General features: G+C 45.8%; 1 protein-coding gene across 1 annotated transcript in view; it reads left to right on the forward strand.

The window, feature by feature from the left end:
- The window catches only part of LAMA5 (laminin subunit alpha 5), a 259,245-nt gene that overhangs the window by 151,221 nt on the left and 83,023 nt on the right, over nucleotides 1–25,001 (forward strand). The window contains exons 28-36 of the mRNA XM_063959301.1: nucleotides 1,900–2,008; nucleotides 2,129–2,226; nucleotides 2,304–2,511; nucleotides 10,290–10,416; nucleotides 10,527–10,666; nucleotides 11,192–11,307; nucleotides 14,153–14,361; nucleotides 14,707–14,911; nucleotides 19,585–19,729. Of these exons, the coding sequence (XP_063815371.1) occupies nucleotides 1,900–2,008; nucleotides 2,129–2,226; nucleotides 2,304–2,511; nucleotides 10,290–10,416; nucleotides 10,527–10,666; nucleotides 11,192–11,307; nucleotides 14,153–14,361; nucleotides 14,707–14,911; nucleotides 19,585–19,729 (1,357 nt within the window). The remainder of the gene's footprint in view (nucleotides 1–1,899; nucleotides 2,009–2,128; nucleotides 2,227–2,303; nucleotides 2,512–10,289; nucleotides 10,417–10,526; nucleotides 10,667–11,191; nucleotides 11,308–14,152; nucleotides 14,362–14,706; nucleotides 14,912–19,584; nucleotides 19,730–25,001) is intronic.

Genomic DNA, 25,001 nt, shown 5'->3' on the forward strand with positions numbered 1-25,001 from the left:
GCGCCAGGTCAAGAGATCCGCAGGCAATAGCTGTGGACGCGATGGTAACGCCTTGGGTGTACCAGTCGGTGTATGTGTTTCCTCCTCTGCCTCTCATACCAAAAGTATTGAGAATTATACGGCAAAGAGGCGTAAGAACGATACTAGTGGTTCCGGATTGGCCAAGAAGGACTTGGTACCCGGAACTTCAAGAGATGATCACGGAAGATCCGTGGCCTCTACCTCTAAGGAGGGACTTGCTTCAGCAGGGTCCCTGTCTGTTTCAAGACTTACCGCGGCTGCGTTTGACGGCATGGCGGTTGAACGCCGGATCCTAAAGGAAAAAGGCATGCCGGAAGAAGTCATTCCTACTTTGATTAAAGCAAGGAAGGAAGTAACCGTGCAACACTATCACCGCATTTGGCGAAGATATGTTGCGTGGTGCGAGGATCGGAGTGCTCCGACGGAGGAATTTCAACTGGGTCGATTCCTACATTTCCTGCAATCAGGATTGTCTATGGGTCTCAAATTGGGATCTATTAAGGTTCAAATTTCGGCCCTGTCGATTTTCTTTCAAAAAGAATTGGCTTCAGTTCCTGAAGTCCAGACTTTTGTTAAGGGAGTGCTGCATATACAGCCTCCTGTGGTGCCTCCAGTGGCACCGTGGGATCTCAATGTGGTTTTGGAATTTCTAAAATCTCATTGGTTTGAACCACTAAAAAAGGTGGATTTAAAATATCTCACATGGAAAGTGACCATGTTACTAGCCCTGGCTTCGTCCAGGAGAGTGTCAGAACTGGCAGCTTTATCTTACAAAAGCCCATATCTGATTTTCCATTCGGACAGGGCAGAACTGCGGACTCGTCCGCATTTTCTCCCTAAGGTGGTGTCAGCATTTCATCTGAACCAGCCTATTGTAGTGCCTGCGGCTACAAGTGACTTGGAGGACTCCAAGTTACTGGACGTTGTCAGAGCATTAAAAATATATATTGCAAGGACAGCTGGAGTCAGAAAATCTGACTCGTTGTTTATATTGTATGCACCCAACAAGATGGGTGCTCCTGCGTCTAAGCAGACGATTGCTCGTTGGATCTGTAGCACAATCCAACTTGCACATTCTGTGGCAGGCCTGCCACAGCCTAAATCTGTAAAGGCCCACTCCACAAGGAAGGTGGGCTCATCTTGGGCGGCTGCCCGAGGGGTCTCGGCATTACAACTTTGCCGAGCAGCTACGTGGTCAGGGGAGAACACGTTTGTAAAATTTTACAAATTTGATACTCTGGCTAAGGAGGACCTGGAGTTCTCTCATTCGGTGCTGCAGAGTCATCCGCACTCTCCCGCCCGTTTGGGAGCTTTGGTATAATCCCCATGGTCCTTTCAGGAACCCCAGCATCCACTAGGACGATAGAGAAAATAAGAATTTACTTACCGATAATTCTATTTCTCGGAGTCCGTAGTGGATGCTGGGCGCCCATCCCAAGTGCGGATTATCTGCAATAATTGTACATAGTTATTGTTAACTAATTCGGGTTATTGTTAGGAAGCCATCTTTCAGAGGCTCCTCTGTTATCATACTGTTAACTGGTTTTGATCACAAGTTGTACGGTGTGATTGGTGTGGCTGGTATGAGTCTTACCCGGGATTCAAAATTCCTCCCTTATTGTGTACGCTCGTCCGGGCACAGTACCTAACTGGCTTGGAGGAGGGTCATAGGGGGAGGAGCCAGTGCACACCACCTGATCGGAAAGCTTTACTTTTGTGCCCTGTCTCCTGCGGAGCCGCTATTCCCCATGGTCCTTTCAGGAACCCCAGCATCCACTACGGACTCCGAGAAATAGAATTATCGGTAAGTAAATTCTTATTTTAACTCGGATTGGAAACCTTTTTTGTGACTTTATTTCTATAACAAATGTGTTGTAGTTTCCTGTGCAGAGGAGTGGCTTTAGATGCTCAGCAGAGGGTGGCCTCGTTTGACTTATCCACAGGTGCCAACATTCGATTTACAGCTGATAGGACACAATTGTACCTGGTAAGTCTTGTTAGATGTTTGAAATCCTTTTCTGTGTATATTTTATGTATTTTCTATTTTATTGGGCAGTCGTGTCTAACCAACTAATTTCTAAATTGTCATGGCTGGTTGTTCTGGCAGGGAAATATCTACCTGATTCCTGTTGACCAGTTCACTATGGAGTACATTGAGCCAAGAGTCCATTGCATTGCCAATCATGGGACCTTCAACCCTAGCAGGTATTTAGTTGGTCCATCTTGTATTCTGTTGTCTTGTTTTATGGTTAGTCCCTGACATCATGTCTCTTTGTCCATAGTGGATCGTGTATTCCATCGAGATTCCACAAACCATCTCAGTCGGTGGTGTTAACGGAAGGCAAGACTAGCACAGGGTTGAACACCATCCCTCTGTCTCCAGGATCTCATATACCAGCGACAGATGGACAGAGATCTCCACCCCACCCAGCAACACTGCCTCCAACCGCTGTAGATGCCACTAAACTGATCCACTTGCAGGCACCAGAGGTGTGTGATATTTAGTGAATTTGTGAACACTGATAGGTTTTTGAGATAATCTTAGCCAGCGGCAGCCCTTCAGCTGCTGTGGAACTATACATACCAGTATGTATTATGCCACAATTTTCAAATTAGGCCATGTTAAAACTGTGGCAGAGCAGGCTGGGATGTGTAGCTCTATAGCACTTGAAGAGGCACATGTAGAATACCATTGATCTAAACCATATCCCTTAGGTATCATCAGCACGTAATTTAACTTGCATTACTTTCACTTTTGCAAACTGTGGTTTGCAGTACCTTCATAGCTTAGCCTTTCACCCCTTGTGCGACAATATTTTTATATATATATATATATATATATATATATATATATATATATATAAAACTAATATTGTGTAGGCGGCACTCACGGCTCCAAGGAAAGAAAGACAAGACACTGTCTAATTCATATCAGTGTCTTGTCTTTCTTTCCTTGGAGCCGTGAGTGCCGCCTACACAATATTCGTTATAAATAGGTGATTGCATGGTCACCATTGGAGGGCACCGGCATTACAATATTTACACACTTTGCATAGCGGAGTGCCGCAAACAGACTCTGTGTATATATATATATATATATATATATCTATATCTATATATATCTATATCTATATATATATATATATATCTATATATATATACACCAAACACATATGCCCCAGCACTCCAATGACCTATCTAGGTCGTGCTGTGCTCCGGTGCCCCCCGTATGGGGGAATGCACCCCTAAATATGCATTGTTTGGAGGGAGGCGGCACTCTGGAGACTGTAAACAGGCAAATCTCACCAAACAACAGTGTTTATTCTGTCAATGTTTCGGGGCTCCAGCCTGTCCTGGGGAAGGGGCTGGAGCCCCGTAACGTTGACAGAATAAACACTGCCTGTTTACAGTCACCAGAGTGTCGCCTCCCTCCAAACAATGTGTGTGTGTGTGTGTGTGTGTGTGTGTGTGTGTGTGTGTGTGTGTGTGTATATATATATATATATATATATATATATATATATATATATAAAACCTTCCAACGGCGGCACTCCGGACTGATGAAATAATTTCAAATAGACTGCATTTCTTTGCAACGTTTCAGCTCCTTTATTGAGCTTTTTTCAAGCAGGTAACATACTAGACAATGGTGCTACTCAGTTAAATACCCACCACCTGAGTACAAGCATGACGTCAGTACAATAGTTCCGGCCTCCAAATACCTCAAATCGGTACCTGGGTCCGCCCCAAACACCTGGGATGGCTTAATCATTGAACTTACATAAAAAATCTACATACAAAAACAAAATAAAACGTGAAAACAAAAAAGCTTTTCTCTGACGTCCTAGTGGATGCTGGGACTCCGTCAGGACCATGGGGAATAGCGGCTCCGCAGGAGACAGGGCACAAAATTTAAAAGTTTGACCACTAGGTGGTGTGTACTGGCTCCTCCCCCTATGACCCTCCTCCAAGCCTCAGTTAGGTTTTTGTGCCCGTCCGAGCAGGGTGCAATCTAGGTGGCTCTCCTAAAGAGCTGCTTAGAAAAAGTTTGTTAGGTTTTTTATTTTCAGTGAGTCCTGCTGGCAACAGGCTCACTGCAACGAGGGACTTAGGGGAGAAGAAGTGAACTCACCTGCGTGCAGGATGGATTTGCTTCTTAGGCTACTGGACACTAGCTCCAGAGGGACGATCACAGGTACAGCCTGGATGGGTCACCGGAGCCGCGCCGCCGACCCCCTTGCAGATGCCGAATAGAGAAGAGGTCCAGAAACCGGCGGCAAAAGACGTCTCAGTCTTCATGAGGTAGCGCACAGCACTGCAGCTGTGCGCCATTGCTCTCCGCACACTTCACACCAGCGGTCACTGAGGGTGCAGGGCGCTGGGGGGGGCGCCCTGGGCAGCAATGTAATATACCTATTCTGGCTAAAATATATCACATATAGCCCCTGGGGCTATATGGATGTATTTAACCCCTGCCAGGTTCCAAAAAAACCGGGAGAAGAAGCCCGCCGAAAAGGGGGCGGGGCCTATTCTCCTCAGCACACAGCGCCATTTTCCTGCCCAGCTCCGCTGCGAGGAAGGCTCCCAGGACTCTCCCCTGCACTGCACTACAGAAACAGGGTAAAAACAGAGAGGGGGGGCACTTATTGGCGATATTTATAATATTTGAGCTGCTATAAAGGGAACACACTTATTAAGGTTGTCCCTATATATATTTATAGCGCTTGGGTGTGTGCTGGCAAACTCTCCCTCTGTCTCCCCAAAGGGCTAGTGGGGTCCTGTCTTCTATCAGAGCATTCCCTGTGTGTCTGCTGTGTGTCGGTACGTGTGTGTTGACATGTATGAGGACGATGTTGGCGTGGAGGCGGAGCAATTGCCTGTAATGGTGATGTCACCCCCTAGGGAGTCGACACCAGAATGGATGGCTTTGTTTATGGAATTACGGGATAGTGTCAGCACGCTACAAAAGTCGGTTGACGACATGAGACAGCCGGCAAACCAGTTAGTACCTGTCCAGGCGTCTCAGACACCGTCAGGGGCTGTAAAACGCCCTTTACCTCAGTCGGTCGACACAGACCCAGACACTGACACTGAATCCAGTGTCGACGGTGAAGAAACAAACGTATTTTCCAGTAGGGCCACACGTTATATGATCACGGCAATGAAGGAGGCTTTGCATATCTCTGATACTGCAAGTACCACAAAAAGGGGTATTATGTGGGGTGTGAAAAAACTACCGATAGTTTTTCCTGAATCAGAGGAACTGAATGAAGTGTGTGATGAAGCGTGGGTTACCCCAGATAGAAAACTGCTAATTTCAAAGAAGTTATTGGCATTATACCCTTTCCCGCCAGAGGTTAGGGCGCGCTGGGAAACACCTCCTAGGGTGGATAAGGCGCTCACACGCTTATCAAAGCAAGTGGCGTTACCGTCTCCTGATAAGGCCGCCCTCAAGGATCCAGCTGATAGGAGGCTGGAGAATACATTAAAAAGTATATACACACATACGGGTGTTATACTGAGACCAGCAATCGCCTCAGCCTGGATGTGCAGTGCTGGCGTGGCTTGGTCGGAGTCACTGTCTGAAAATATTGATACAGGTGGACCCCTGGATCCTGCAGGTAGTATCTCAGGGTTACAGGTTGGAATTCGAGAAGTCCCCTCCTCGCCGTTTCCTAAAGTCTGCTTTGCCAACGTCTCCCTCCGACAGGGCGACGGTATTGGAGGCCATTCACAAGCTGTATTCTCAGCAGGTGATAGTCAAGGTACCCCTCCTACAACAGGGACAGGGGTATTACTCCACGCCATTTGTGGTACCGAAGCCGGACGGCTCGGTAAGACCGATTCTAAATCTAAAATCTCTGAACCTGTACATACAAAAATTCAAGTTCAAGATGGAGTCACTCAGAGCAGTGATAGCGAATCTAGAAGAAGGGGATTTTATGGTGTTCTTGGACATCAAGGATGCTTACCTTCATGTTCCAATTTGTCCTTCACACCAAGGGTACCTCAGGTTCGTGGTCCAAAACTGTCATTATCAGTTTCAGACGCTGCCGTTTGGATTGTCCACGGCACCCCGGGTCTTTACCAAGGTAATGGCCGAAATGATGATCCTTCTTCGAAGAGAAGGCGTCTTAATTATCCCTTACTTGGACGATCTCCTGATAAGGGCAATATCCAGAAAACAGCTGGAGGTCGGAGTAGCACTAACCCAAGTAGTGCTCCAACAACACGGGTGGATTCTGAATTTTCCAAAATCCCAACTGATCCCGACGACACGTCTGTTGTTCCTAGGGATGATTCTGGACACTGTTCAGAAAAAGGTATTTCTTCTGGAGGAGAAAGCCAGGGAGTTATCCGATCTAGTCAGGAACCTCCTAAAACCAGGAAAAGTATCTGTGCATCAATGCACAAGAGTCCTGGGAAAAATGGTAGCTTCTTACGAAGCAATTCCATTCGGCAGATTCCATGCACGAACTTTTCAGTGGGATCTGCTGGACAAATGGTCCGGATCGCATCTGCAGATGCATCAGCGGATAAAATTGTCCACAAGGACAAGAGTGTCTCTGCTATGGTGGTTGCAGAGTGCTCATCTGTTAGAGGGCCGCAGATTCGGCATACAGAACTGGGTCCTAGTGACCACGGATGCCAGCCTGAGAGGCTGGGGAGCGGTCACACAGGGAAGAAACTTCCAGGGCGTGTGGTCAAGCCTGGAGACGTCTCTTCACATAAATATACTGGAGCTAAGAGCAATCTACAATGCTCTAAGCCTGGCAAAACCTCTGCTTCAGGGTCAGCCGGTGTTGATTCAGTCGGACAACATCACGGCAGTCGCCCACGTAAACAGACAGGGCGGCACAAGAAGCAGGAGGGCAATGGCAGAAGCTGCAAGGATTCTCCGCTGGGCAGAAAATCATGTGTTAGCACTGTCAGCTGTGTTCATCCCGGGAGTGGACAACTGGGAAGCAGACTTCCTCAGCAGACACGATCTGCACCCGGGAGAGTGGGGACTTCATCCAGAAGTCTTCCACATGATTGTGGTCCATTGGGAAAGACCAATGGTGGACATGATGGCGTCCCGCCTCAACAAAAAACTGGACAGGTATTGCGCCAGGTCAAGAGACCCTCAGGCAATAGCTGTAGACGCTCTGGTAACACCATGGGTGTACCAGTCAGTGTTTGTGTTTCCTCCTCTGCCTCTCATACCAAAAGTACTGAGAATTATACGGCAAAGGGGAGTAAGAACGATACTCGTGGCTCCGGATTGGCCAAGAAGAACTTGGTACCCGGAACTTCAGGAGATGCTCACGGAAGATCCGTGGCCTCTACCTCTAAGACGGGACCTGCTTCAGCAGGGACCGTGTCTATTCCAAGACTTACCGCGGCTGCGTTTGACGGCATGGCGGTTGAACGCCGAATCCTAAGGGAAAAAGGCATTCCGGAAGAGGTCATCCCTACCCTGGTAAAAGCCAGGAAGGAGGTGACTGCACAACATTATCACCGCATTGGAGAAAATATGTTGCGTGGTGTGAGGCCAGGAAGGCCCCGACGGAGGAATTTCAACTGGGTCGATTCCTACATTTCCTGCAAACAGGATTGTCTATGGGCCTCAAATTAGGGTCCATTAAGGTTCAAATTTCGGCCCTGTCGATTTTCTTCCAGAAAGAATTGGCTTCAGTTCCTGAAGTCCAGACTTTTGTAAAAGGAGTACTACATATACAGCCCCCGGTTGTGCCCCCAGTGGCACCGTGGGACCTTAATGTAGTTTTGGATTTTCTCAAATCCCATTGGTTTGAGCCACTCAAATCGGTGGATTTGAAATATCTTACATGGAAAGTAACCATGCTACTGGCCCTGGCTTCAGCCAGGAGAGTGTCAGAATTGGCGGCTTTATCGTATAAAAGCCCATATCTGATTTTCCATTCGGACAGGGCAGAACTGCGGACGCATCCTCACTTTCTGCCTAAGGTGGTTTCAGCGTTTCACCTGAACCAGCCTATTGTGGTGCCTGCGGCTACTAGCGATTTGGAGGATTCCAAGTTGCTGGACGTTGTCAGAGCATTGAAAATATATATTTCAAGGACGGCTGGAGTCAGAAAATCTGACTCGCTGTTTATACTGTATGCACCCAACAAGCTGGGTGCTCCTGCTTCTAAGCAGACGATTGCTCGTTGGATTTGTAGCACAATTCAACTTGCACATTCTGTGGCAGGCCTGCCACAGCCTAAATCTGTCAGGGCCCATTCCACAAGGAAGGTGGGCTCATCTTGGGCGGCTGCCCGAGGGGTCTCGGCATTACAACTCTGCCGAGCAGCTACGTGGTCAGGGGAGAACACGTTTGTAAAATTCTACAAATTTGATACCCTGGCTAAGGAGGACCTGGAGTTCTCTCATTCGGTGCTGCAGAGTCATCCGCACTCTCCCGCCCGTTTGGGAGCTTTGGTATAATCCCCATGGTCCTGACGGAGTCCCAGCATCCACTAGGACGTCAGAGAAAATAAGATTTTACTTACCGATAAATCTATTTCTCGTAGTCCGTAGTGGATGCTGGGCGCCCATCCCAAGTGCGGATTGTCTGCAATACTTGTACATAGTTATTGTTACAAAAAAATCGGGTTGTTATTGTTGTGAGCCGTCTGTTCAGAGGCTCCTACGTTTGTCATACTGTTAACTGGGTTCAGATCACAAGTTGTACGGTGTGATTGGTGTGGCTGGTATGAGTCTTACCCGGGATTCAAAATCCTTCCTTATTGTGTACGCTCGTCCGGGCACAGTATCCTAACTGAGGCTTGGAGGAGGGTCATAGGGGGAGGAGCCAGTACACACCACCTAGTGGTCAAACTTTTAAATTTTGTGCCCTGTCTCCTGCGGAGCCGCTATTCCCCATGGTCCTGACGGAGTCCCAGCATCCACTACGGACTACGAGAAATAGATTTATCGGTAAGTAAAATCTTATTTTTTTCTCATTTAAAACAACAACAACAACACTGACTTAGATTACACATGATGAACACCTATTCTACTCCAATCTTTATTTTGCTTAGTAATACCAAATGCAGAGACCCACCCAGCACTTATTTCCCTTCCAATATAACGGGACCTGTTAACCCTTCAAATGTAGTTAGCAGCTCACAATTACATATTGCTGAGGCAATGAAAATATTCTTATCTCACGTATACCCGGTTACAAAACTTTACAGGCTAAATGAAACACTGTAATCCCAAAGATTCGTTCAATCCTCTTGGTGACAGCGTATCCAATCTTATGATCCATTGTGATTCTAAACGTAACAATTTTTTTGCCCTATCACCACCTCTAAATAAGGGGGGGACATGATCTATAATCCTGTAACGGAGTGTCGCTAAACTATGTTTATGGGAAACAAAGTGGCGAGCCACCGGCTGCTCACTACTCCCTGCTGCCAAAGCCAAACGAATGGCCGAACGATGTTGATTCATACGTTCTTTCAAAGTACATTCAGTTTTACTAACGTACATCTTAGAACACGGACAGGTAATAACGTATATGATAAATTTACTTGTACATGTCAGATGAAATCGAATATCATATTTCACCCCTGAATAAGGATGACAAAAACTAATGGTAGCACTCAGAAAAGAAAGACTGCAGAGGCAACGCTGATGCGGTCAACGTTTCAGGGATTACTCCCTTTTATCAAGACACGTTGTGTCTAGATAAAAGGGAGTAATCCCTGAAACATTGACCGGATCAGCGTTGCCTCTGCAATCTTTCTTTTCTGAGTGCCACCATTCGTTTTTCTACATGCTCATCTGAGAGGTTAGGCACCTGATCCGTTGTTACAGCTGCAAGCGTGAGTGCCGGACATTTGTCTTTATCTATCTATCTATCTATCTATCTATCTATCTATCTATCTATCTATCTATTATATATATATATATATATATATATATATATATATATAATTTTCCAATTGAAACTGCAGCTAATTTTCCATGCAGCGTGAGGAAAGGCTATTCAGTTAAATAGACTCTTCCCCACACTGAAGATCCGGGGTTAATGTGTGGAAACTCACTAATTCTGCTTAAACTGTGGAATCAGTGGGTTTTCCACATGCATTAACTCCCAGTGCAGCCTTTTTTTTGCTGAATAGTACACCCTTGGGCATTAACGAGTGGATTAATTCCCGCTAATTTGCCGCGGGGTAACATATGTAACAATATGTATAGAATATTGATATCATCTTTATTATTTTACCCTTCTATTCTCTTCCAATTGTCTGAATTAGACGGTGGTGACATATAATGGGCGTGTTCCAACCCCAGGACGTTATGCCTTCATTATTCACTACTATCAACCTTCCCAATCATCATTTACTATTGGGGTGCAAGTGCATGGAGGCCGTGTCTGGCAAGGTGAGAAGTTGATTGGTTTGGTGCAGTAGTTGAGTCATCATCCTAAGAACTGTATTTAAGTAGTGCAGTCTGTATGTGTTTCATTAAACATGGGTGACTTCCCTTCCCAGGCTCAGCCAATGCTACTTTTTGTCCCCATGGATTTGGATGCCGCAGCTTGGTACTAGCGGAGAATCAAGCAATTCTAGATGTGTCTGATAGTGATCTATCCATCACCATAAATGTCCCAGATGGCAAGATAGTCTGGCTGGTAAGCAAGTAACATTTTTATTTTGCAATATGTGAGCGTGATTCATTATCCCAACGTTGGGGATGGCCGACCCTGGCATCCCAAAAACGAAAATCCCAACACTTTTGGGGTGTAAGTAAGCTAACCCTCCCCCCTACCCTAACCCCCCACCCTAACCCTAACCCCCCTCTGGTAGCGGCTAGGGCTAAATCTAGGGGAGTGGCTGCTGTGGCCAAATTTTAGGGGGTGTTTGCAATGGTTAACCACCCCCCTAGTGCCTAACCCTAACTCCCCCTAATGGCTAAGCCTAAGTCCCCCTCTGTCCCCCCCTCGTGGGCCCTAACTCTAATACCCTCCCAAATACTTACCTTCAGGATCCTGGTGGTCGCTGTTCTGACGCCAGTGTCCTGAGCTGTGTTGGGATTCCATGAGTCACATGACCGTCTGCATCACGACCGCCAGGATGCCAAACGCATCCCGTATGTGACTTCTGTCCGATGTTGAGTATTGTGTATCACCTAACCTACCTTTGATTTGTGTTATTAGGAGTATGTTTTGGTGATTCCTGAGGACAGTTACAGCTCAACCTACCTGGTAGAGGAACCGTTGGATAAGTCTTACAATTTCATTAGCCAGTGTGGGACCAACAGCTTCCAGAGCAAGTAAGAACTATTACCAACATATAATAAAAATACTATACATTTCCTATAAGGAATATATATGTATTCCTGGTGGACAGGATGTCGGCTGTCACTACCCCGACAGCGGCATCCCCACCTGCCAGAACGCCGGCACTGGGGCGAGTAATACGAATCCCCTCGCGGGCACGCTGTGGGCTCGGTGTCTTGCTGCATTCGCTACAGGATCTATTCCTACTCTATGGGTGTTGTGGGTGTCCACGAGTGGGAATAGCCCCTGTGTGCCGGTATTCCGGCCTCGGTATCCTGACCGCCGGGATCACGACAGCCATCAAATTGATTGCCTCCCTCCTATAAATGATTTATTTATTACAAGTTCGTTATATAGCGCGCACATGTGCGCAGCGCTTTACAGAGAATATTTGGTCATTCACATCTGTACCTGCCCCAGAGGAGCTTACAATCTTTATTCCCTACCACATGTACAAACACACACACATTCACGCTAGGATGAGTTTTGTTTGGAGAAAATTAACATACCAGTATATTTTTGGATTGTGGGAGGAAACCAGATTACCCGTATGAAACCCACACCAGCACGAGGAGAACATACAAACTCCACACTGTTAGGGCCATGGTGGGAATTAAACCCATGACCTCAGTGCTGTGAGGCAGTAATGCTAACCATTGCATCGTCCATGATATTATCACTTTATACACTGGCTAATATGATAAATGCAACCAGCTTCTAACTGTCATTTTTCAAACCCATTCTGTGACATGCCAGGTAGTTGCTGGTTGGCTGGTACTTTATCTCCGTGCACTTTATCTCCATCCAAAGCTTAGTAAATAGACCCCTAAAAGCGGATTTGACTAGAATTGCTTAGCTTTAATTTTACACTACTACAATGTGTGCTAAACCTCTTATTCACACTTGATTGTGTTAGCAATAGGGAAAACAGACTAACATTTTTTTTAATTTTTATTTTTAAATGAAGAATGCAAATAAATATTCTTCTATTTCTAAATAATATATTCTGTTTATAGATTATTGAATTAAAGAACAATATGCCTGGTTATAGAAATAAAAGTCACAGTTTCAATCATTGCAGTATAGCTCAATTTAACATTTTAAAACAAATTGTAATGATGTTTCTGGTTTAAATTGCATAGATAGACTATATATAGCCACTCATAGCGTGAGAGTATACGGTGTGTATTCCAGTGGGAACAGTTTGGAATATGAGCCATTGAACTGTGTAACCAACTTAGAATGTGTCCATTTCTGATGAAAAGTCATCTGTAGAAGTCACAGTCACATATGACGGGTGTAAACTGATAACATGGTATACTTGTTCTACCTCTCCCCCCTCGGCTACTGTAGCTCTTAAAAAATACTTTCCAGAGACCATTTTCTAAAAATCAACTGATCACATGGATTTTATAGACACATTACCCTGCTGTATCAAAATGTGTCACTAACTGAAACCAGAAACAGGACTACAGCAGTAAGAGCTGTAATTGGTTCATGATTATACAGCATTTCAAATCATTAGTGTGACGCTTCTGTGAAGATTATTGTAGTACAATAAAATTAAGAGCTACTGAACCTACTGCATTAAGAGCACAGTGACTGACACAAGGAGAGGACAAGAGTAAGGGCACGAGGGGAGAAGACTTCCTCCCCCTTTCCCGTCCCAATTAGGGAAGCCAGTCCCACCATATTTATGTAATCCTACCACACACACACACACACACACACACGCACACGCACGCAGATGATGGTCTTCAGATCCCTGTTCACCAGAGAATGGGGGTAATCTGTGATGCAGCTGCCATAACTGAGAAGGGAAGTATTAGCCTACTGCCCCCTTGTCCAGTCTGTTTGATGTTTTGCATCCCATATTACCCACGATTTCATAATTATAGATGGTCATTCCGAGTTGATCGCTAGCTGCATTCATTCGCTGTGCAGCAATGAGGCAAAAAAACGGCACTTCTGCGCATGCGAATGCGGCACAATGCGCACGCGTGACGTACTATTACAACGAACGATGTAGTTTCACACATGGTCTAGCGAAGCTTTTCAGTCGCACTGCTGACCGCAGAGTGATTGACATGAAGTGGGCGTTTCTGGGTGTCAACTGACCATTTTCAGCGAGTGGTCGGAAAAACGCAGGCGTGGCTGGGCAAACGCAGGTCGTGTTTGTGACGTCAAAACAGGAACTGAATAGTCTGAAGTGATCACAAGCGCTGAGTAGGTTTAGAGCTACTCTGAAACTGCACAAAAAAAACTTTGAAGCCGCTCTGCGATCCTTTCGTTCGCACTTCTACTAAGCTAAAATACACTCCCAGTGGGCGGCGGCATAGCGTTTGCATGGCTGCTAAAAACTGCTAGCGAGCGAACAACTCGGAATGACCACCTATAATCCCAGGTATTGTTTGGGATTCAAAATCATCTAGTATCCTGGAAGCAGGAATCCGTTCCTCTCATTGTATCAGTCTCTGCACAGGTTATCTGTGTCACCCTGTTCCTTCCAGGAATCGTTATTGCAGAGGTGCATTAGGTCGGGTTATGGGCCATGCCACAAGGGGATTGCTTCTTCCATCATCTCTAGCATTGTACCAACTGACATGAGAGGCAAAGCCTATTACATGTCAAGCCATATTCAATAAGCCTTTAGCGAGCACAACAAATTAGCAGTGTATTTAGTCAGAACCTGCTCTCGTATCTTGTGTCCTTGTGCATTGTTTGGACTTGATGACAGTGGTCAGTAAATACTTTCCATGCTGTACGTACAATACATATTGTGCTTCTTTACCGGAAGACACTTTTATTTACTAAACTGTTTTGTGTGTCTTCTTCCAGCCCGGCCTCCTCTAAATTCTGTAGAGATGCTGCAATTTCTCTGTCTCTTTTCTATAACAATGGTGCCCAGTCCTGTAATTGCCATGAGGCTGGTGCACTGGGCACAACATGTGAGCCACACGGAGGGCAATGTTCCTGCAGACCGAATGTGATTGGAAGAGATTGCGCCCGTTGTGCCACAGGATTCTGGGGGTTTCCTGACTGTAGACGTAAGTTCCTCAGTGTTCAGTTGTTTGTTAAAGAGATACATTTGTGAATCTCTGAATTCCGCTTGAATTACAGTAATTATGCAGAAAAGAATATAATTAAAATGGCTCTCTTTGTTTAGTTCTATGTGTCAGTTTGGACATCACTAGAATACAGTCATTAAGGATAGAGCTTCCATGTGTTTTTCCCTTTGTTGCATCAAATCTTAATAAAAAAATGCTTCTTTTTCCTCAAATCAGAGGTCTAATGTGCCGAAAGTAACTGCATGAATGGTTATGGTAACAACTGTTTCACTTTATATGGGGAGACTTTATGGTCTGAATGCATCCTTCTTTCCTCTTTCCTAGCCTGTGACTGTGGAGCACGCCTGTGTGATGAGGTGACTGGGCAATGTATCTGTCCTCCTCGCACAGTGAAACCAGAGTGCACAGTGTGCCAGCCACAGACGTTTGGGTGCCATGCACTGATTGGCTGTGAGGAATGTGATTGCTCTGAAATTGGACTGCAAAACATAACTCACCTGGACTGCGATGTACAGACAGGGCAGTGCACGTAAGTGAGGCCGTGCTAGACCAGGTAGCCATCTTCATGGTGGAATAGTTCATGGAAATTAAATGTCTTTTGTTTCACTTCAGTACACAAAGCAATAGGATTTGTTTATTTAAAGAAAAATCATAAGTAAACAATTACTCTTTGCTAGGAGAATAGCATTTAAGGTCTCTGGGCCTTATTTAGGTTTGTTAGCAAACCAAAAAATTTAGCAATTGGGCAAAACCATGGTGCACTGCACATGGGGCAGATGTAACGTGTGCAGAGAGAGTTAGATTTGGGTGGGGTGTGTTCAAACAGAAACAATATAACCCACCCAAATCTTACTCTCTCTGCACATGTTACATCTACCCCACCTGCAGTGTAACATGGTTTTGCTCAATTGCAAACTTTTTTTGTTTGCAGTCAAACTTGAATAACCCCCCTGTACGTCTCTTACTTATTGCAAAATACTTACTTTTGGCCACAGTCTCCCTCCCTCCCCCCCCAAAATAAATAAATAAATAATAATAATTAATAAATAAGTAAATCCCCTGTCTACCTGTTGGGGGAAATGAGGAAGCTCATTTCTATATCTTGTCCCGCTACATGGCTTGTTTTTTTTGTTTTTGTTTTCTTCATATGGGCTCAAATTCAGCATTGGGTGTCCTTATCCACCAAGCATCTCCAATTATTAAAATAACATTTTTCATCCCCTGCAGTCGCCTCCATCATGACTTGTTAACTTCTCTTCCTGTGATAATGAGGCCATTAGGACATAAAGAGTCTTGTGTATTTGTGAGAGGTTTTGAAATACTAGTTCAGATCCCAGAATGGCTTTCTCCATAGTGTTTTAGGCAATTGAGACTTGGGGTTTTGTAGATCATCCATCCAATGATTGCTATGTACTTGGGTGGGCTGTTCTCTTGTAATTAGAATTATTAACAGTTACTTATATAAAGCTAGTGGCTGCTTATTCTGTTGTGCTTTACAATTGGGAACAAGAAAGTAATAAAACAAGACTGGGTAATAAGCTGTAAAACCCTGCTGGATGAATGAAAAAACAATGCTGCTTATTACAAGCCATATCAGCACAGTAAAGTGTATTGTGGGCTATAAATATTTTACAAGCAGCTCAGCTATTCGGTTTAGAGACTGTTCTTTCTAGACTAGAGCAATGAGGCCTGAAGTGATAAATGTTTGTATACACTCTCCAGGTCTGGTAGAGAAGAGGAAGAAAATCTCCTTTCTAGCGGCACTATAGTATGTTAAAATATAAAACTTTTATTATTAACTTAAAAAACATAAATTTGTTTATTTACAAACACAAAAGAGTATAATGTTGGTAGGTGAAATATGGGTATGATACTTGAGAATAGAATTCAATAATGATTATTATGTAAAAAAAAAAAAATTGATCAGGATTGTGCTGGAATAAATGGGGCTTATTGCACAACACTTAAGGTGCTTTGTTACTAGGAAGCACTATCACAATATGTACTTAAATTAATTTCTTTTATAATTATACTTCTACCTGCACAATAAAACAGCATATCACGGTTAGTCAGCCTCTATCAGTTTATATGTACAATTCCATGGTCAAATTACAGGTCCTGTGTGCAAGGCGCTTAACAAAAACACATATTATCCACAGATTGCAAATTCAGATCACTATAGCAGTGACATCTCTGTCCCGGGTTCACTACGGCTGGCCGGCGGTCGGGCTCCCGGCGACCAGCATCCCGGCGCCGGGAGCCCGACCGCCGGCTTACCGACAGCGTGGCGAGCGCAAATGAGCCCCTTGCAGGCTCGCTGCGCTCGCCACGCTACGGGCACGGTGGCGCGCTACGCACGCCACACTATTTTATTCTCCCTCTATGGGGGTCGTGGACCCCCACGAGGGAAAATAAGTGTCGGTATGCCGGCTGTCGGGCTCCCGGCGCCGGTATACTGAGCGCCGGGAGCCCGACCGCCGGCATACAGAAGACCACCCCTCTGTCCCAATACATAGTATATTTCTCCTATATTGCTATAATAGACCACTGATCTTTAGTGTTGTAGTTTCTCTATTCCTATACAATTGTCAAGTGTGCTGCCCGGCAAAAGATCTTTGTATATATAGCAAGCAGTGGTAATAGGCAAATGTTGTGTCCGATAAGTGGCCAGTGAGATGAAAACGTATCTTTTTGCAAACAATGTATCAGGCCTGATTCAGAGGTGATCGCCATGCTGATGTTTGCACAGCATACTTGCCGATTTTCTGGCTGCTCCCTTCAGGGGCAAGGTTCCGTAATGGGGGGGTTGGGGATCCGTGGACGTAGAGACAAGGTCGTGGCCCCGCCTATTGCCATACATATAATTTCACATTGGTCCCACAGAGGGGATAGCTAATGACAAACAGTTTCAGTATCATTACAGCTTTCTCGCTTCTGCTATCTTGGCATGTGCTTGGGCAGTGAATGACAAGTTGAGAGAGCGGTAAGACGGGTGATAAGTGTGGGAGCTGAGCAGAGCCGGCCCTAACCAATATGATGCCCTAGGCAAGATTTTGGCTGGTGCCCCCTAGCACAACCGCTGGTTCCGCCACTGACCTTGCACCTCTTTCCCAGCACCATCACCCCTCACCCATACCAGTTCTTATTTTGGTGTTTGTACTAGTGATGAGCGGATTCGGTTTTACTCGGTTTTACTCGGTTCTCAAAACGGCATCTTATTGGCTCACGGATGTCACGTGTTTTGGATAGCCAATAAGATGCCGTTTTGAGAACCGAGTAAAACCGAGTAAAACCGAACCTCGCTCATCACTAGTTTGTACCCCCTATATTTTAAATAGGAACAGTTCGCACATTTGGCACACAGCCCAAAAAGGGGTGTGTTTTTGCTGGCAAGGGACATGGCCACACAACAGTAACCCCAATTCCAATTACGCCACACAGTACTGCAACTTTATTCACATTTGATCATGCGATAGTGTCCATAATTCATGTTACATCCCACAGTAGTATCACTTTACCTTAAACGTTATTCCTCACAGTAGAGCCCCTTATTCACATTACATCACACTGAATTGCTCCTTATTCACATTACACCATACCCTATTGCTCTTTATTCACATTAGACGACACAGTAGTGCCCTTTCTATACGCAACGCCACATAGTAGAGCACCTTATACACATAATGCCGCACATCAGTAATTCATTTATACAAATAATTCCACACAGTAATGCCCCTTACACATACTGTATGAGACACATTATTAATGTCCTTATAAACATAATGCGCCTTACACATTACGACAACCTTTATTAATGCCCTTTTACACATAGTGTCCCTTACAGATATGCCGCACATTATTAATGCCCTTATACACATAATGACACACATAGTGCCCCCTACACATTTGCTGCACATTATTAGTGCCCCTATACACATAATGACACACATACAGTAGTACCCTGTTACACATATGCCGCACATTATTAATGCCCTTATACACATAATGACACACATAGTGCCCCTTACACATATGTTGCTCATTATTAATGCATTTTTACATGACACACATAATACTCTTACACATATTCCGAACACTACTGCACAACCAACCCACTCACATGCACACAGCACTCACACTGCCACTAACACTGTGACCTCTGCCTCTGCTTGGATACAGATGTGTCCTCATAAATCTTGCCTCAATGCTAATGTCGGGCACCTTTTTTTTTATGAAAATGCATCTTATTTGCATTGCTATGTTGCTAGGATGCACAAGCAGCTTCTGCTGATTAAAATGATATGCAGCATGCCTATATACTGTGTGAGACTGTGGCTGTGTCTGCATATGAGATGCTACACACAGAATATAGGCATGCTGCATATCATTTTAATCAGCAGAAGCTGCTGATGCCCCTAGGCATATCAAATGACCTAGGCAATTGCCTAGTTTGCCTATGCATATGGCCGGCTCTGGAGCTGAGGTAAACAGATTCTTCTGCTGTGGCACTGGTTGGGCGTGCCAAGGCGGTACCGCTGTCAGCAAACATTACATTGCAGTGCAGCTCTGACTGACCCGCGCTTCAATAGCTAACATACCATTGCTTTCTAACGCAGGCACAGGGGTCTTGCCCATGCACTGACGTGACCTCCTTTCTGCTGTGACGTGCATTTCACCTCTGTTGGGTCTAGTTCACACACTGCTTGAAATGTGCGTCACAGCAGAAGGGAAGTCCTGTTGATGCACGTGAGAATTCCATTTCTTCTGTACAGTCTGCGTTGTGTTATTATATATTCGACCGTAGATAAAGTTCTATTTTAAGCTTCTTTTAATTGTGAGAAAACACTCTGCTATTCTAGGCTTTTATTGATTGAAGCCTGTGTGTTAGTATGCTTGGAATGGGTGAGACTAGAACCAGCCAATGAGAGCACTGTAAGCTTCAGTTGATAGCTGTTAGAAGTTTGAGAGATCAACCTCTCTTACTAGGGTTTGAGCTTCAAGTGCATTCATTCCTGTGGGGATGTATATGCATGTAGAATATGGAGGTTATCAACCTGTAGCATTGGTATGTTAATGTCCACATACAGTATTTCAGCTCAGTCACCTCCTGTATAACAACGTGTAGGCAAGTTTGTTGTGGGAGGAGATAGACCATCATGTAGCTACTTTTATTAGTCCTTTTATTAAACTTTTTTCTTATAGGTGTAAACCAAATATCATGGGACGACGTTGTGAAAAATGTGCTCCTGGTTTCTATGGATATCCCAACTGCAGACCATGTGCCTGTAATCGGGCAGGTACGGAGTCAAAAATATGTGATCCTGTCACCGGGCAGTGTCTCTGCAAGGTCAGTTTAATCTTGTGTTAAAGGGTGGGTGGGTGGGTGGGTGTGTACGTGCGTGTGTGTAGACAGCATTTGTTCATTGGGTAAAGTGATGCTGGATCTTTCTCTATCGTCCTAGTGGATGCTGGGGTTCCTGAAAGGACCATGGGGAATAGCGGCTCCGCAGGAGACAGGGCACAAAAAGTAAAGCTTTAGGATCAGGTGGTGTGCACTGGCTCCTCCCCCTATGACCCTCCTCCAAGCCAGTTAGATTTTGTGCCCGGCCGAGAAGGGTGCAATCTAGGTGGCTCTCCTAAAGAGCTGCTTAGGAAAGTTTAGCTTAGGTTTTTTATTTTACAGTGAGTCCTGCTGGCAACAGGATCACTGCAACGAGGGACTTAGGGGAGAAGAAGTGAACTCACCTGCGTGCAGGATGGATTGGCTTCTTGGCTACTGGACATCAGCTCCAGAGGGACGATCACAGGTACAGCCTGGATGGTCACCGGAGCCTTGCCGCCGGCCCCCTTGCAGATGCTGAAGTAAGAAGAGGTCCAGAATCGGCGGCAGAAGACTCCTCAGTCTTCTAAAGGTAGCGCACAGCACTGCAGCTGTGCGCCATTTTCCTCTCAGCACACTTCACACGGCAGTCACTGAGGGTGCAGGGCGCTGGGAGGGGGGCGCCCTGGGAGGCAAATGAATACCTATTTTGGCTAAAAATACCTCACATATAGCCTCCGGAGGCTATATGGAGATATTTAACCCCTGCCAGAATCCGTTAAGAGCGGGAGACGAGGCCGCCCGAAAAAGGGGCGGGGCCTATCTCCTCAGCACACAGCGCCATTTTCCCTCACAGAAAGGCTGGAGGGAAGGCTCCCAGGCTCTCCCCTGCACTGCACTACAGAAACAGGGTTAAAACAGAGAGGGGGGGCACTAATTTGGCGATATGCTTATATATATATTAAGATGCTATAAGGGAAAACACTTATATAAGGTTGTCCCTATATAATTATAGCGTTTTTGGTGTGTGCTGGCAAACTCTCCCTCTGTCTCTCCAAAGGGCTAGTGGGTCCTGTCCTCTATCAGAGCATTCCCTGTGTGTGTGCTGTGTGTCGGTACGTGTGTGTCGACAGGTAGGAGGACGATGTTGGTGAGGAGGCGGAGCAATTGCCTGTAATGGTGATGTCACTCTCTAGGGAGTCGACACCGGAATGGATGGCTTATTTAGGAAATTACGTGATAATGTCAACACGCTGCAAGGTCGGTTGACGACATGAGACGGCCGACAAACAATTAGTACGGTCCAGACGTCTCAAAAACACCGTCAAGGGTTTTTAAAACGCCCGTTTACTTTAGTCGGTCGACACAGACACAGACAGGGACACTGAATCCAGTGTCGACGGTGAATAAACAAACGTATTCCTTATTAGGGCCACACGTTAAAGGCAATGAAGGAGGTGTTACGTATTTCTGATACTACAAGTACCACAAAAGAGGGTATTATGTGGGATGTGAAAAAACTACCATAGTTTTTCCTGAATCAGATAAATTAAATAAAGTGTGTGATGATGCGTGGGTTCCCCCCGATAGAAAATTATGGGCGGTATACCCTTTCCCGCCAGAAGTTAGGGCGCGTTGGGAAACACCCCTTAAGGTGGATAAGGCGCTCACACGCTTATCAAAACAAGTGGCGGTACCGTCTATAGATAGGGCCGTCCTCAAGGACCAGCTGACAAGGCTGGAAAATATAATAAAAAGTATATACACACATACTGGTGTTATACTGCGGCCAGCGATCGCCTCAGCCTGGATGTGCAGAGCTAGGGTGGCTTGGTCGGATTCCCTGACTAAAAATATTGATACCCTTGACAGGGACAGTATTTTATTGACTATAGAGCATTTCTATATATGCGAGATGCACAGAGGGATATTTGCACTCTGGCATCATGAATAAACGCGATGTCCATAACTGCCAGAAGATGTTATGGACACGACAGTGGTCAGGTGATGCAGATTCCAAACGGCACAGTATGGCCGTATAAAGGAAGAGGACTTGTTTGGGGTCGGTCCATCGGACCTGGTGGTCACGGCAACTGATGGAAAATCCACCGTTTTTTACCCTAAGTCACATCTCTGCAGAAAAAGACACCGTCTTTTCAGCCTCAGTCCTCTCGTCCCTATAAGATCATATCTGCCCAGGGATAGAGGAAAGGGAAGAAGACTGCAACAGGCAGCCTATTCCCAGGAACAGAAGCGTTCCACCGCGTCTGACAAGTTCTCAGCATGGCGCTGAGACCGTACAGGACCCCTGGATCCTACATGTAGTATCCCGGGGGTACAGATGGGAATGTCGAGACGTTTCCCCTTCGCAGGCTCCTGAAGTCTGCTTTACCAAGTCTCCCTCCGACAAGGAGGTAGTATGGGAAAAAATTCACAAGCTGTGTTCCCAGCAGGTGACAATTAAATTACCCCTCCTACTACAGAAAAGGGGTATTATTCCACACTATATTGTGGTACTGAAGCCAGAAGGCTAGGTGAGACTTATTCTAAAAAAAAAAAAAAAATTTTTTTTTGAACACTTACAAAGGTTCAAATTAAGATGAAGTCACTCAGAGCAGTGATAACGAACCAGGAAGAAGGGGACTATATAGTGTCCCGGGACATCAGGGATGCTTACCTCTATGTCCCAAATTTGCCCTTCTCACTAAGGGTACCTCAGGTTCGTGGTGCAGAACTGTCACTATCAGTTTCAGACGCTGCCGTTTGGATTGTCCACGGCACCCCGGGGTCTTTACCAAGGTAATGGCCGAATTGATGATTCTTCTTCGAAGAAAAGGCGTCTTAATTATCCCTTACTTGGACGATCTCCTGATAGGGGCATAGTCCAGGGAACAGTTGGAGGTCGGAGTAGCACTATCTCGGATACTGCTACAATCAGCACGGGTGGATTCTAAATATTCCAAAATCGCAGCTGATCCCGACGACACGTCTGCTGTGCCTAGGGATGATTCTGGACACAGTCCAGAAAAAGGTGTTTCTCCCGGAAGAGAAAGCCAGGGAGTTATCCGAGCAAGTCAGGAACCTCCTAAAAACAGTGCATCATTGCACAAGGGTCCTGGTAAAAATGGTGGCTTCCTACGAAGCAATTCCATTCGGCAGATTTCACGTAAGAACTTTTCAGTGGGATCTGCTGGACAAATGGTCCGGATCGCATCTTCAGATGCATCAGCGGATAACCCAATATCCAAGGACAAGGGTGTCTCTCCTGTGGTGGTTATAGAGTGCTCATCTTCTAGAGGGCCGCAGATTCGGCATTCAGGATTGGATGCTGGTAACCACGGAGCCCAGCCTGAGAGGCTGGGGAGCAGTCACACAAGGGAAAAATTTCCAGGGAGTGTGATCAAGTATGGAGACTTTTCTCCACATAAATATACTGGAGCTAAGGGTAAATTTATAATGCTCTAAGCTTAGCAAGACCTCTGCTTCAAGGTCAGCCGGTATTGATCCAGTGGGAAAAACATCACGGCAGTCGCCCACGTAAACAGACAGGGCGACACAAGAAGCAGGAGGGCAATGGCAGAAACTGCAAGGACTTTTCGCTGGGCGGAAAATCATGTGATAACACTGTCAGCAGTTTTTCATCCCGGGAATGGAAACTGGGAAGCAGACTTCCTCAGCACGACCTCCACCCGGGAGAGTGGAAACTTCATTGAGAAGTTTTTTCCACATGATTGTAAACCGTTGGGAAATACCAAAGGTGGACATGATGGCGTCCCGTCTGAACAAAAAACGGGACAGGTATTGCGCCAGGTCAAGGGACCCTCAGGCAATAGATGTGGACGTTCTGGTAACACCGTGGGTGTACCAGTCGGTGTATGTGTTCCCTCCTCTGCTTCTCATACCTAAGGTGCTGAGAATTATAAGACGTAGAGGAGTAAGAACTATACTCATGGCTCCGGATTGGCCAAGAAGGACTTGGTACCCGGAACTTCAAGAGATGCTTACAGAGGTCTTATGGCCTCTGCCGCTAAGAAGGGACTTGCTTCAGCAAGTACCATGTCTGTTCCAAGACTTACCGCAGCTGCGTTTGTCGGCATGGCGATGGAAAGCCGGATCCTAAGGGAAAAAAGGCATTCCGGAAGAGGTCATTCCTACCCTGGTCAAAGCCAGAAAGGAGGTGACCGCACAACATTATCACCACGTGTGGCGAAAATTTGTTGCGTGGTGTGAGGCCAGGAAGGCCCCACAAAGAAATTTCAACTCGGTCGTTTCCTGCATTTCCTGCAAACAGGAGTGTCTATGGGCCTCAAATTGGGGTCCATTAAGGTTCAAATTCGGCCCTGTAAATTTTCTTCCAGAAAGAATTGGCTTCAGTTCCTGAAGTCCAGAAGTTTGTCAAGGGAGTATTGCATATACAAACCCCTTTTTTGTGCCTCCAGTGGCACTGTGGGATCTCAACGTAGTTCTGGGATTTCTCAAATCACATTGGTTTAAAACCAGTCAAATATGTGGATTTGCAGCATCTCACATAAAAAGTGACCATGCTCTTGGCCCTGGCCTGGACCAGGCGAGTGTCAAATTGGTGGTTTTTTCTCAAAAAAGCCCATATCTGTTTGTCCATTCGGACAGGGCAGAGCTGCGGACTCGTCCCCAGTTCTCTCCCTAAGGTGGTGTCAGTGTTTCACCTGAACCAGCTTATTGTGGTGCCTTGCACCTACTAGGGACTTGGAGGACTCCAAGTTGCTAGAAGTTGTCAGGGCCCTGAAAATATATTCCAGGACAGCTGGAGTCAGAAAATCTGACTCGCTGTTTATACTGTATGCACCCAACAAGTTGGGTGCGCCTGCTTCTAAGCAGTCGATTGCTCGTTGGATTTGTAACACAATTCAACTTGCACATTCTGAGGCAGGCCTGCCACAGTCTAAATCGGTTAAGGCCCATTCCACAAGGAAGGTGGGCTCATCTTGGGCGGCTGCCCGAGAGGTCTCGGCATTACAACTCTGCCGAGCAGCTACGTGGTCAGGGGAGAACACGTTTGTAAAATTATACAAATTTGATATCCTGGCAAAAGAGGACCTGGAGTTCTCTCATTCGGTGCTGCAGAGTCATCCGCACTCTCCCGCCCGTTTGGGAGCTTTGGTATAATCCCCATGGTCCTTTCAGGAACCCCAGCATCCACTAGGACGATAGAGAAAATAAGAATTTACTTACCGATAATTCTATTTCTCGGAGTCCGTAGTGGATGCTGGGCGCCCATCCCAAGTGCGGATTATCTGCAATACTTGTACATAGTTACAAA

The sequence above is a fragment of the Pseudophryne corroboree genome, chromosome 3 (genome assembly GCF_028390025.1).
Source record: "Pseudophryne corroboree isolate aPseCor3 chromosome 3, aPseCor3.hap2, whole genome shotgun sequence".
Taxonomy (NCBI): Eukaryota; Metazoa; Chordata; class Amphibia; order Anura; family Myobatrachidae; genus Pseudophryne; species Pseudophryne corroboree.